General features: G+C 33.5%; 2 protein-coding genes across 2 annotated transcripts; both read left to right on the plus strand.

The window, feature by feature from the left end:
* The first annotated feature begins 4,097 nt into the window (after positions 1-4,097).
* Positions 4,098-7,505, plus strand: LOC105108056 (uncharacterized). Its single transcript, XM_011002205.1, has 3 exons — positions 4,098-5,080; positions 6,468-6,653; positions 6,904-7,505. Exons 1-3 carry the CDS (start codon positions 4,616-4,618, stop codon positions 7,180-7,182), a joined length of 930 nt encoding a protein of 309 aa, XP_011000507.1. The 5' UTR covers positions 4,098-4,615; the 3' UTR covers positions 7,183-7,505.
* Positions 7,506-8,334: 829 nt separating this feature from the next.
* On the plus strand, positions 8,335-13,936 carry LOC105108057 (protein disulfide isomerase-like 1-6). Its single transcript, XM_011002206.1, has 12 exons — positions 8,335-9,214; positions 9,377-9,506; positions 10,400-10,565; positions 10,717-10,835; positions 11,464-11,544; positions 11,622-11,711; positions 11,824-11,895; positions 11,980-12,048; positions 12,650-12,730; positions 13,089-13,223; positions 13,508-13,561; positions 13,660-13,936. Exons 1-12 carry the CDS (start codon positions 8,493-8,495, stop codon positions 13,753-13,755), a joined length of 1,815 nt encoding a protein of 604 aa, XP_011000508.1. The 5' UTR covers positions 8,335-8,492; the 3' UTR covers positions 13,756-13,936.
* Positions 13,937-15,061: the final 1,125 nt, after the last annotated feature.

Here is a 15,061-nt window from a genome sequence, read left to right on the forward strand (position 1 = left end):
TTTCTTCTTGTAGTTTTTTTATTTTTAATATTTGTTTTGTTAATTTAGTTCATTAATATTATTTTTTTATTTAATTATCACACTCTCATGACACGAATCTCAGGTTTGATGGATTAACCTGATTTTGCAGGTTAACCTAACTGATTCTGTTTTTTTCTTTATTTTTTTTTCAATTTCATTTTTTAATATTTTAATTATAACAAAAAGAGATCAACCTTTCACTATGGATTGCACGATGCAAATTCATAGTGAAAGGTAAATGCCTTTTATTTACAAGCTTATTCTTTTTAATTAATATTTTTTTGTTTGATTTAGTTTGTTAATATTGAATTTTTTTCTATTTATTTATCACAGTTTCATGGTACGGATTCCAGGTTTGACGGATTAACCTGATTTGACAGGTTAATCTGGTTGATTCTATTTTTTTTCTTCATTAGTTGTTTTTCAATTTTATCTTTTAATATTGTAACTACAACGAAAAGATATCAACATTTCATTATGGATTGCACTATGAAAATCCATAGTGAAAGGTAGATGCCTTTTAGTTACAAGTTTTTTTTCTTTTTAATTAATATTTTTTTGTTTGATTTAGTTTGTTAATATTAAATTTTTTTCTATTTAGTTATCATAGTTTCATGACACAGATCCTAAGTTTGACGGATTAACTTGGTTTAGCGGGTTAACCCAATTAATTCAGTTTTTTAATTAGTTTTTTCTTCTAATTTCATCTTTTAATATCAATTTGATTGAGAATTAAACTTTATGATTTGTTTTGTTTGTTTTCATTACATTATCATAATCTTATGAGGAGATTTTATTATACTTATTTATTGGAATAGTACTTTGCTTTGTTTTTTTTTTTCAATTAATTTTTTTCTTTTTTTTCTTTTAATATTAATTTTTTTCTATTTAGTTGTCACACTTTCATAACACAATCTTGCAGCCAGACCTACATCCAAGGTTCTTGGGTCTAGTGTTGTAACCAAACTCAAGGCTTTTGGACTTGTTGTTGCACCTAGACCTACTTAAACTTGGGTAATGCAAATTTAATATAATTATTAATATTAAAAATATTATTATTTGTATTATAAATACCATTATTTTTATTATAATGAATATTGTTAATATAATATTAATAAATTTGAAAAAAAAAATAGTAGTTATAGGTTTTTTTTTGCTTTTCTTATTTTAATTAATCTTTTTTTTGTTTAATTTATTTTGTTAATATTAATTTTTTTCTATTTAATTATTACATTCTCATGACATGGATCCCAGGTTTGAAGGATTAACCTGATTTGATGGGTGAAACCAGTTGATTAAGATTTGCTTCTTTTTCTTAACTAGTTTTTTTTTTCAATTTCATCTTTTAATATATATTTGATTAATAATTAAATTTTATGATTTTTTTTCATTAGATTATTGTAATCTCATAAGGGGATTTTATTGTATCCCTCCTCACAAAGCACTATTCATGGGAATATTGCTCTGCTTTATTTTTTTTTAAATTTTTTTTTCATTTCAATTAATTTATTTTTTTTAATTTCATTCTGTAATATAAAATTTTTTTTATTTAGCTATTATATTTTTATGACACGACCTTGCCGCTAGACTTACATTTAAGGCTTTTGGGTCTCATGTTGTAACCAGACCCACTTAAATATAGATCATGCAAGTTTAATATTATTATTAATATTATAAATATTACTCTTGGATCAGACATTGCATCCAGACCTAAAACTCTTAGGTGTAGCTTTGCAGAAAGATCTAATACTTTTAGATTTTAATTTTTTTAAATATTTTTTATGGAAAAAAATGACCCACGGCGTAGCGCGTGCCACATAACTAGTAATAAACTAGATAAAAAAAAAGAGAGAAGGAAGAAAGGGAAAAAGAGGACTAGAAGATCTAATTGAATTGAACCTAAAAGGAGTCAAACTGAGCTAAAAAATAGCTTTTCAAGCCTAACATGGGCTCGCTTGCATTCGGTTCGACTTGGTCAAAACAACTCTATGTTGGACTTAATTTAATCATGATTAAAACAAGCTTAAATGAGTTGAACAGGGTTCAAAAAAAGTTGGGATAATTGATTTGAATTAATGTAATACTAAAAATATTTATTATTATAATTTTAAAATTTAATTTATAGGCTAATTTGATGATAATCATTAGTTAATTTAATACTAGTCATTAGTCGGGTTGAGCATGCACTCAACATCTTTAAAATTTGTTTAAGCATCTAAAATATTCTATAATCATCAAAAAGTTAATGGGTCCCAATCATCTCCAAGCTCGCCATTTTGTTCTCTTCTACTTGTTCTCACTGCTTTTGACAAGTCTCAAGGTGCTTATCTTCAAGCTTGAGTTTGAAGGGTGAACTTGCTTTCTTGTTAAGAAATTTAAACACGCAAGCAAACAAGTTTAGAAGAAACTAATTGCTTGTATTTAAGAGGAGGTCATTAATTAATTAATTAGTGTTTGTTTTTAGGGTTATTAATTAATTAAGGTTAGCGATAGATTAGCATTAGGGTTTAGAGCTTACTTTTTAGATTTAAGGTTATGTTCATGATTAGTTTGTATTTGTATTTGAGTTTAATCTTTTATTTCTTAAGTCACCATTACCAATTGCATTTTTTATTTTTTTTTTAAATCACTGCTTTAACAAAGATGACACAGGGAGGGCCGTAGGTCAATTACAGAGAGTGAGTTTGAATAGAGAACCATAAAAAAATGAATAAATTAATACAAGGGAAAGACACCCTGTTTATGAAAGAGATGGGAAATGAAATAACATAAACGTGTGACTAATCTTCTAGAAGGTATATAATACATGGGAGGGCATTCCACATCATGCCTTGAATTAAGTGTTCCAAGGTTCTTATTATATTTTATTATTTAATATTAGTATTAGATGGATGATAAACTCTAAATAAAGTTATTATATTTACTTAGTGTTTGTTCTAGCTAGTTAATTAATTTGTGAAGCACTGTATTTATATTTTCATCAATGCAAAAGTAATTCAAAAAAACTCTCCAGTTGTACCAGTTCAATAATTTATACCATACAACCCGAATCGACTTGATGCCGGTTTAATTGTTAAATTAAATTAATATAAAAATAAAAATAATTATTATTTTAATTTTAAAACTTAACTTGAAGATTAATTTGAGATTAGATCCAGGTCACAAATCGAGTTGATCATTAAATAGAGTCAACATAAGAATATAAATAGTTAATATTATAGTTTTAAAATCTAATTTAATAATCGACTTAAGATAAAATTCAAGTAATGACTTAAGAGGGTTAACTCGGGTTGATCTAAATTGAAAAAAAATCAAAATAACCTTGTTTTGATAAAAAAATATATAAAAAAAATCAATGAATTTTTGAATAGTATTTTATCTCAGGCTAATCGGGTTGTAGTTTAACTCGAGTTTTTGATCAGATTATATCAGATTAATTATTTTTTTTAGTTTTTAAAACAATTTAGATATCTTGAGTTGGATGAGTCCCACCTATTATCTAACAAACATAAAATAAATCAAATTATTTATTTCCATCATCGCGCAAGCACACCAAACATAAGACATAAGGTAAGATAATTAATATTGTCCAGTGTATTAAAAAAAAATAAACCTCACTTATTTGTAGTATGCAATTTTTTATTCCATAATAATGCAATGTGGAAAGTGTCATACCAAACCATATATGTATTAAAAGAAAAAATTAAAACTAAAAACAAAACCAAAATATATAATAAATCAGAGTAAATTAAGAATATTTGAAAAATCATACTCAGGCCAGTAACCATACAAAATATTTTAAAATCTACGATGATGTTGTCGTTGATGTCTATAATCCACCAAGGCATTGAGCTGGAGCAAGACGCAGACAAGAAACGAATCTAATTAGGTGCGTAGTCAAGACCACAATAAAAGAAAGAAAGAAGGAAAAGGCATGGCAACCAAATCTTGCATTAGAATAACATGTTAGCCTGCCGACACTTTGCCGAACCTGAGGCTCTGCCATATGCTCCTCCAATCCAAGCCTAATTTAACATGCGAAGCCTACTACTACTCATTGGGTCGTGGATAAAAAGAAAGTATCTACCTCCAACACAAGTTTCATCTCATGCACTGAGAGAAGAACAGCTAGATAGATAACATAGAGAAGTGACCTTGTGGCTGTGCTGTCACTATAGCTATAATAAAGCGTAAACAGTTCTAGTGCCCTTACTATCTTTTTTGTGCGTGTCGCCAGTGCTTGTTTCAAGAACTTTGTGTCATAAAAGAGTTTTCCATTAAGAGTCTAGATTACTGTGGTCATTCCAGGTTTTGGGTTCCTGCTCAAATTTCCATTTCTTGATTCTACACTAGCTACCAGGTCATTTCTATCAGTATATGCTATTGTTTTGCTTAGTTTCTCACTAAAAAGGTACAGACATCTCCAGTTTCCTGTACTATTGAATCACTCGTGCTGGTTTTTGGATTGGTTGTTGAAGTCCTTATCTCAAAATTGGAAATGTTTCTGAGTGGAAACATATAAGCTCAACTCTCTTGTCTCATTACTTCCATTGTTTATAGTGTCTAAAACTAGGAAAGACGCTGTTGTTTTACAATGCTTTCCGCAAAATCTGAATCTGATATTACTAGTTTAGCTCCATCTTCACCTTCAAGGTCTCCAAAACGTCCTGCATATTACGTACAAAGCCCTTCAAGGGACTCACATGATGGAGACAAGTCGTCTTCTATGCAACCAAGTCCAATGGAGTCACCTTCACACCCTTCTTATGGTCGCCACTCAAGGAACTCGTCGGCTAGTAGGTTTTCAGGGATCTTTAGGTCCTCTTCAGGGAGAAAAAGTGGTAGCAGGAAAAGAAATGATAATAAGGGGTGGAATGATAAGGGGTGGCCTGAGTGTAATGTTATCATGGAAGAAGGGAACTATGATGATGAGGATAAAGCGTTTACCAGAAGGTTTCAGGCTTTGATTGCTCTGTTAAGTTTTGTGTTTTTGTTTACAGTTTTTTGCTTGATTATATGGGGTGCTAGCAGGCCTTACAAAGCAGAGATTACTGTCAAGGTATGCCAGTTTTAAGTTTCATTTTCTCTTATTATCTGGTCTGCTTAATACAGTCATTAGAACAAACATTTTCTCGCCGAAAATTGAACTTTGTAAGTGGATTAGAATGGACATTACTGTAAATTAATGCTGCTGTACCTTTTCTGCAACTGTTATACAAGCATTTATTTCATCAGGTTGAATCAATGTTGCAATAAGTTATTCATTTTGAAATAATTGGGCTGTTTAAAGCTCTAGGGAACAGATAAAGTATAAATACAATAAATAGTTGGAATTTGGTACAGATGCCACAAAGAAAATTTGACTTCACTTTAACTGTTTGCTTAACATTTTCATTTCTTATTATACAATTTGAACGTCTAGAGTTTGTAAGCACCATTGATTTGTTGATGGATCTAGTCCAATTGTCTGATCGAGTACATGTATGTGACTGCTGTACAATTTCAAGCATTGTTATATTGATAGGATATAAAGAAGAAGAAGACGACGAAGAAGAAGAAGAAAAGGAAGAATCTGATGTATTTAATCAGAAAGTGTATGATAGGGACCTTATACTTGTAGCTTTCCATTTGGTTGTATTTTCATCCATAACTACTTCTAGAATCTGTGGAAATGTATAGGAACTTGGAAACTAGCAGCCAATGGTTAATTCTCTGGAGATGGTCAATAGTACAATGCATGTAGTTAAAGCTGATTGTTTTTTGACAAAAGGCCCACACCCATGCATGTTCCATAGCCTTAGATCCACTATCTTCTATGTCAAGGGTTGTCTTTATTTAGACAAAATTGATCTGCTGTAAAGAAGCCTCTGTCAAATATTTTTGCTTAGAGAGGATATTTTGCATGATTGCTTAGTGAGGATATTTACCCGTACTCTAGTTCAGGTCATTGTCTTTTTTTTTCATTGTTACCATGTCCAGACAATGAAAAATGTTGTGGAAGGCCATCTTTCTAAATAACTAGGACTTGAAACTCCCTGTACATACAGCTGAATAATTCAATCAACCAGCTGAATTCTGTGATCAAAAGGACCAACACAGAGTTATTGTGCCACCCTAATTGGATTTAAAATCTATATCTGGGACTTGTACTTGCTGAGATTCATCATCAACCTTTAAAAGCCATTTCTTTGTATCATTTTCCTGTCTTCTTTGGAAGATTCTCAGAGTTTGTGATTAGCGTGGTTCAACTAGTCAGAGGGAGTCATTGTATTTGAAGCCTTGATAATATTTCTATGAATTAGCCTTGGATGGTCCCAAACATATCTCCATCACAGGATGAATTAAGCCGTTTAGTGTGTGTCACTCACTAACTAGTCAATGTGGTTCTTGAGGTAACATGTTTCTCTGTTGAAGTTCATTTCTAATGGAAAATCTGAATCTTGCAGAGCTTGGCCGTAAATAATTTTTATGTTGGGGAAGGTACTGACTCCTCTGGTGTTCCTACAAAGCTGCTTACAGTGAATGGTTCATTGAGGATGAGTGTTTACAACCCTGCTACACTATTTGGCATTCATGTCAGCTCCACACCAATCAATCTTATATACTCAGAGGTCCCCATCGCAACTGGTCAGGTACAATCCTTTGCATTACCATGTAATAATATTTAATCCAAATCAGTGAGGATTCGATGGATTCGGGATAGACCCTTCAAAGCCAATAGAACTTAAAATGTTTTGAAATTATGTCAAGAACTTATGCTTTGTGTTGCAAGTTTGAAGTAATTGCATGATGTCTCTTTGCATTCCTCCAATTAGAGAACTTGGTCTATAATTGGTATCAAAATCAATAATGAGTGTTACTGATTTCCATTTAATGCCGCAGTTGAAGAAATACTATCAGCCAAGAAAGAGTCGCAGGACTGTATCAGTGATTGTGGAAGGAAATAAGGTTCCTTTGTATGGAGCTGGATCAAGTCTAACAGTTTCACAAACTGGTATTGTAGTTCCATTGACACTGAAATTTGATGTTAAATCACGAGGCAATGTGGTAGGAAAGCTGGTCAGGACAAAGCATCGAAGACAAATCTCCTGTCCCTTGGTCATTGATTCTAGCAGCTCTAAACCTATCAAGTTCAAGAAAAATACATGCACCTATGATTGAGGTCCTTCTGCCATGCTGCGAACTATGGCCTGATGGCTTTGTGGTATCACTCTGTGAATACAGCATCTTGAGTTGCTGTCCTTGCATGAATTCCATTTTATTGAGAAGAGAAATCGATTCAAGTGAAATTTCCGTCTTTCATTCTCGGCTTGTTCCCATGTTTAAGATATGTGGTAATAAATGTGTATTTGTATGAATGTGTGCATACTGTATGAAAGAGCCGAAAGTGATAGATGTAAGAAAGATTGCATGTATATTGTTTCGAAGTGAGATTAATGTTGTTGTTGAACGAAAATACATGAAGCACAATCAATCATCAGGCAGTAAGTGTACAAGGGCTCTTCTTTCTCCCCAGATCCCAACCTATGATTTAGCAGCATTCAGTCAATGCTAGCGCTGTAAAGCACTGCAAATAAGCTCTTCCTGTCCTGAAGTGTTCCTTTCCCATTAGGAATGAATCAGAAGGGATGTTATGTCACTGTCACAAATGTTAATCTCTTTCTGGTTTTGGGTTGTCCAGACTGAGAGATGTGGAAAGTTGACAAAGTTGACAGCAAGGAATTGGGGTGTGTTGCCATGGATGTGTTAAAATTACTTTCGCTTACCGAGTTCACAAGTTGCCGGAAACATTTTATAAACGTTTTCATCAAAAGAAATGTCAGAACGAAGAAGCCGCAGCTGGTACTAATACAATCAATAGATAGAGATCACGAGGTTATTCATCCGTCCATCCTCCTTGAGGAAGATAATCTTCATGGATGCCTCATTTCAAAGTAAATGGTCTGTTCTGTCTATGACCCAGCCAGCAGAATACGCATCAATCATGAAAAAACCTAACCCAAACATATTAAAAATCAAATTGTAGACTTGGAGTTGATGAACAGAGAAGGGCTTTTATAGATTATAAAAAGAATGTAAAGGAGGCATCTCGTTTATAGTGTATTTATTTTTGCTATTTTTTGAGAATTTTTATTTTTTTAATTTTGAATTAATAATATTTTCATATTTTTGAATCGTTTTTATTTATTAATATTAAAAATAAATTTTAACATATAAAAAATATTATTTTAATATATTTTCACCTTATTAAATAAAAAAATTACATATTTTTTTTTATAAATATTTTCAGTATTTACACCCAATTTCCAAATAACCAAAAATTCTGCATGCTCGTCGGAAGAAGAAGAAGAAGAAGAAGAAATTGTTCCCAAATAGCCACAAACTGTTCATGTTGATCAGGCAAGGGGATTTTCTAATCATAAGGAAAGGACACATGATTTTTTTTTATTTTTTTTATATATCATGTAGACATGACTTTAATACTGCCCTTCACGTTCATTCCTATCTCTCAATTTTGCCCTTTTACGCATGACTCCCTTAATAACCTCCACCAATTAAGGAAGATCTCCGGATCAAAACCTTTTAACCAAGATTCAGAAAACCCTCAACCCCCCACCTACACAAATCTCAAACAACACAGAAAAACCTCTCCTTTCAACAAAACCAGCATGTTTCCCGCAAAACCCACCTCAAGATCTATGCTTTGCACCTTCACCATCCTCCTTTTACTCACTTCTACCATCTTTGTCACTGCCAATGAAGACCCAACAGTTGAAACTGATAATGACGGTGCTGATAGTGATTTACAAGAATTGATAGCAATTGATGAGCAAGAAGGAGGAGGAGGAGAAGAGCAGCAGCAAGGTGACCAACAGAAGGAGGCTGAGGTATTGTCCAAAGCACAGAGGATAGTTCTTGAGCTGAACAGTGATAATGCGAGAAGGATTACTGATCAGAATGAGTTTGTGTTGATTCTTGGGTATGCACCTTGGTGTGTAAGAAGTGCTGAGCTTATGCCTCAATTTGCTGAGGCTGCTAATAAGCTCAAGGAGTTGGGGAGTCCTGTCTTGATGGCTAAACTTGATGCTGAAAGGTACCCAAAAGTTGCTTCAACTCTTGGGATCAAAGGCTTCCCTACTCTGCTTCTTTTTGTCAACGGGACCTCTCAGGTTTACACTGGTGGATTTTCCGGGTATGTCTCCTTTTATGGTTTTAATGCTTTTGTTTCCTAATGTCAAATTACCAGTGATTAACAGAAGTTTTTCTTAAATTGTTCTCTTGCCTTGTTAAACAATTTTTTTTTAGTTGTGCTCGATCTTGATTGTTTGATTTCGTGTGATTAATTTGAAATCAGGGAAGATATAGTGATCTGGGCTAGGAAAAAGACAGGTGTGCCTGTTATTAGGATAAGTTCAAGTGTGGAGGCTGAGGATTTTCAGAAGAAGTATCATTTGTTTGTTCTTGGTCTTTTTGATAAATTTGAGGTATGTATGTTTAAACTGCCTCATGTTTTCTTTGATAAATTTTTATCTGAAGTATAAACATGCTAGCGAGTAGTCAATGAAATACAGAAACGCACATTTGGAATTTGCACTCGGTCCTTGCCTCAATGGCGGAGTTGTTGCACTTCATGACAGTTAACCAAAGGTGGAGTGTTGTGCTTTGAGAAAGGGCTGTTAAATGAATGCTTTATCACCATTGACTGTTCTGTTAATTGGGTCTTACATATGTTGCATCTTTTTGCCTGACTGGTTGGTGTTCGATGTTTGATTTTGAACTTTGTGCTCATCTCGTCTCTTAGGCTTTAGAGCTTATAACACCTGAATGTTTTTGCGTTGGATTTCTTCTAGCTATCTAACAAACACCTCCAGCATGCTATAGTTCCTGGCAGAATTGGTACGCTGCAGTTAACTGAAGTAAATGATGGTCCATGACTTCAACTCAGTTTTACTAACAAGAATCGTTCTGCAAACTATTTTCTTCAATTGTTTTTAATATGTTGATGATGAGGGATGGTGAGGTTTAGTTTTATGTAGTTTTGTTTTGCTTATAACACTTGCTTATGAAAGTTTGATATAATATGCAGCACAGTCAACTATATTTTAAAAATTCAGAGTTTGAAAGGTAACAAGATTTTTAATGGTTGAGCATCATCTCATCACTACAATTTTTCTCCTCTTTGATATTCATGGGATTTTACTAGTCTTTAGCAACTATATGTAGCTGTAAGCATCTTAAGCTTTTATGCTTTTTTGTAATTCATAGTTCTACTAACCCCTTGATGTTTCAATGCATTAAATTTTCTATTTACCAGATCAAGTTTTACATGTCTTCACATTTTTGGGATTTCTCTTAATAAACATGAAACTTTTCTTAGGGACATGATTATGAAGAATTTATAAAAGCAGCAACCATTGACAATGAAATCCAGTTTGTTGAAGTGAGCAGCTCTGCTGTTGCTAAAATTCTCTTCCCAAATATCAATGCTAAAGACAATTTCATTGGAATTGTTAAAAGTGAGCCTGAAAAATACACAGCTTATGGTGAGTTGCTGATGTTCAACCAACTTGTACCCTGTTTCATCTTTACAGAGATTGCCTTTCCGACGTTCTTTCTTGTTTTTCATGTTTAATGAATTATGCCAATCAGCCTCAATTTACTGAATTCATGAATGGAAACTTGTCTGCTTTGTAGGAGGGATCTTTGAAAAGGACACAATATTACAGTTTCTGGAATATAACAAGTTTCCCCTTGTTACCATTCTTACTGAACTGAACTCTGCCAGAGTTTACTCCAGTCCTGTCAAACTTCAGGTTGATACTTGTAACTTACATGCATTGTGAATGCAGAAAAAGTAGGATGAGGCACTGCTATGGCAGAAATTAATTTTTTGATTCCATTGTTCTAAATGTTAACTTTTTTTTATTGTCAATCTATTGTTCTTTGTTCATTTATTTTTCAAGGCATATCAGTGCTTCTAAATAATTTGATTTTCCTTCATTTTTCCATATATGATGAGATACGGAATTTTATGCAGTGTGCAACAGTATAATATAGTGTGTATTACACTGTCTTCTATCATTCACCTCTTAGATTTTCTAGAATGAGAGAACCCACATATAAAGCTAAACATGTACAGCAAAATCAAACCCAGGCCGCATAGCAGCACTCTTCCAGAAACTTTCAATTTTTTTTTAAACAATTTGTAATGAAACTGTACAAGTAGATCTGGTGCCCATGTTGGAAACTTTGATTTTGACTCTTCCTCGAGCATTTGTTAAGTGAGAAGTTTATCCCATGGTCACATCAGTAATCATGTAAATAGCAATAATAGAACATTTGTCATATGTTCTCTATATCAACGGCTACACTAAAAACAATGCTAATCATGCTAAAGTGGTCTGGTGGAGTAAATTTTGAGATGACTTCCTTTTTCTGCAGGTTATTGTCTTTGCAGATGCTGATGATTTCAAAAATCTCATTCAGCCTCTTCAAGAGATTGCCAGAAAGTTCATATCAAAGGTACTTGCTTTGGGTAATTTAATTGAAGTTGCTGCCTTTTCTTAGCTTAATTTCCTGATTCTGTCCTTCTGGTGCAGATAATGTTCATATACATAGATATTGCAGATGAAAACCAAGCAAAGCCCTTCTTAACATTATTTGGGATTGAAGATTCAGAAAATACAGTGGTTAGTTTCCTAGCTAGCAACTAATTGTTTTCTTCAAGTTCCAGCGGTAGTTTCACTTGTATATTTTGCTGAAGCTATAGCTCAATGAAATTTACATGTACTGGCTTGATAGGTGACTGCTTTTGACAACAGAATGAGCTCAAAGTATTTATTAGAGTCCAATCCAACACCAAGCAACATAGAAGTAATTTTTTTCTTCACTATTCTTATTTCTTTCCCCTTTGAGAATATCCAACTTAACTAATATGATATAATTTGGCCTATGTAGGAATTCTGTTCGAGGCTTCTGCATGGTAGTCTGTCACCTTACTTCAAATCACAACCAATACCTGATAATGTGAGTGTTATTAACTTTCTGTAAATTGATTATGGTAATGCACGTGTGATTGAAGCATGGGGGATTGTTAGTTTTTTTTTTTTCCCTTCTCCTTTTTGAAGAAGACATGAGAATAATGCTTGCATGTTAGGGAATAGGCAGGCTTTTGATGATGCTTTGCAGCAGTTGGTCAGCTGGAGAAGTTCCATTCTATTCTGGAGGAAAATTTCTTGAACAATCCATGTCATGATATTTTGTGACCCTGCTTTAAATTTTTGATAGATGGCAATGTGCAGAAAGTCACACATGGCTTATGTAGTATAGCTGTGCCTTGATGGAAATTAAGATAAATAGTTGTGGTATTATTATGCTTCAATAATATTCTAATTTTTAGATAATTATTGGAGGAAAGAGAACAATATCATCAAAGCAAACTTGTTTAATTTCCATTAAAAGTACATTGGACTCCTTTCATCCTGTGAAAACTTGATTTACTTTCAATTTCCTTCATCCAAACACATTATTTTCATGTTCTTGAGAGTGATGAACCTTGGAATTGTTTTGTAATGCTGGTTCATTGATTTCAATTTTTAAACTATCCTGTGATTACGGGAAATTGCAGAAAGAGAAAATTCTCCAGGTCGTTGTAGGGAAGACTTTTGATGACTTGGTTTTGAGCAGTCCCAAGAATGTACTTCTAGAGGTAAGCTCAATTTCACTGTAACCATGCACCTCAGGTTTAAGCCCTGCAAGTTTGGATGGAGAAAAAATTCTCATTTCTGATTTAGGAGGGATGCATTTTAATGTTAGAAATGAGTGTGGTTATGTAACCAGAGACAGGAAACATGCAATATAACCGACTTCCTTGAAACTAACATTTCTAGAAAATGCTAAAGATCAACAGTCATTTTTATTACATTACAGTCTATTTCAAGTGAACTGCATCTTCTGAAACCATATGCCTGCCGCCCTTGTCTAAAATACCTTATAGACCATAAGATTAAGTGGATGCTGCTTCTAGTATCTATTTCAACTTCTTTTCTTGAAAACGTTAATGGCAGGTGTATACACCATGGTGCATCAGCTGTGAGACTACAACTAAGCAGATCGAGAAGTTGGCTAAGCATTTTAAAAGTGTAGACAATTTAGTTTTTGCAAGGATAGATGCTTCTGCAAACGAACATCCAAAACTGCAGGTAAGAGATTTGCTTCAACACAATTTTGTTGCAAATTAAACAGTTTCCATCGAGAGATAACCGTATTTGATGTGTGAAATTTACCTGGTGGCTTTTATGCCACCTGGCATTCAAATCTATCATATTGGCTGGTTGCTTAACAGTACAAGTTAGTAATCAATCTGTTAGAAAACTGTTCCTCAACATTTGGGATGAAGAAACTTTTTTTTTTTCTCTTTCAGCCAAGTAGCCTTATAATAATTGATGATGAACTTATAATACTTTGTTACTATTAATTATTGTAGGTGGACGACTATCCAACACTTCTATTTTATCCTGTTGGGGATAAAGCAAATCCGGTAATAATTTCAGGATATGTTCATTTCCATATTCAATCTTTTTTAATTGTATATGCAGATTTTAGAATCTGATGCATGAAACCTATTTCATTGTGCAGGTCAAGCTTTCAACAAAATCCAGCTCAAAGGACCTGGCAACAGTCATCAAATCTCTTTTGAGAGCTAAAGAGGATGTCCCCAAAGATGAACTATAGAAGTATAGTGAATAGGAGCAGTGAGAATATAACTTGATCAAAGAACAAGAAGCTGGATGAGTTTCTAAATGGGATTCTGGAAGATATGTTGTGTGAAGTAATTCAAGTAATTTAAATTTGCTTGCGTTGGTTACCACAGTTTTCAAGAGTTACAACTAAAGCAAGCGGCCATTCTTAATAACTGCGAACTCTAAATAGTCTGTCCACAATCTACCAGACTGAAATGCAGTTCCGTTGTATACTGGTCAAGTGATGACTGACAGAGAATAGTTACAAGAGAATACTGATTGCTATTTCGTTATTATACTGATTTGCTATCAAGTTGTCCCTGTTAAATACATGTAACTACTACCTGCCAGTCCACCATCGGTACTGTGAAAGCTGAATTATTTGGACCATCCACTGGTTAAAGCCAATGTGAACAGTTTTTGGACATTTGGGCTTGCCAAAGATGGAGTCTTCAGCAACTGGAATCAAGCACTCAAAGAATCGAAGCTAAAATAAACGATGGAAAGGCTTTCCAGATTGAAACAATCGAAAAAAGAAAGAGGTTTGATGTCCTAAAATAAACTAGGCTTCATATGAACAAATGTTATAAAAAATCCCATGTACTCGTTCAGTCTTTTCAACCGTATTTGCTATCCCGACTCCATCTGTTTGGAGAGGAATGCGCGCACAAAAATTGTGAAGGACAGGATGAAGATGATGAGTGATGCTCTTCCTAATAAATTGATTAGCTTTCTCACAACAGATTGCCCTAAGAAGGAAGCAACAGTCGCCACAGCCCCAAGTATAGAGCTGTGTTGGAAATTAAAGACGATGAATTCTGAAAGAAACTGGTTTCTAATGCTCTAATATAGCATGTAATTCCAGTTTAGGTGTTCAAATGTTGATCAGTAAACTACTCACCAGAAGGAACTGGAAAACGTTTTAAAAGGTAATGCTTAACTACTGACATGGACGCAGAAAATTTCATAGCAAAGGTCGCTGTGGCACTTGACGCCTGTATCAAAAGATAAGCCGAAGTCCTATAAAGTTTATCATCTCGAAGAATGGCAAACTTCCTACAGAAAAAAATTGTTATATTTTGCATGGCACAAATTAATTCATCTTTGTGAAGGGTACATATCAGAACCTCAATTAGGTTGGAAATATTAATTAGTTCGCTATATATAAGGAATAATATAATCTAGCTAGGGTGAATTTTAGTAAATTGTTGCAGCACTCAAGCGCATAATTATGCAGATCAAATATTAGGTAGGAAATGATCACTTCATCGCCCATATCAAAGTATGAAGAACAATAA

Source organism: Populus euphratica, unplaced genomic scaffold (genome assembly GCF_000495115.2).
Source record: "Populus euphratica unplaced genomic scaffold, PopEup_1.0 scaffold263.1, whole genome shotgun sequence".
In the NCBI taxonomy this organism is placed as follows: domain Eukaryota; kingdom Viridiplantae; phylum Streptophyta; class Magnoliopsida; order Malpighiales; family Salicaceae; genus Populus; species Populus euphratica.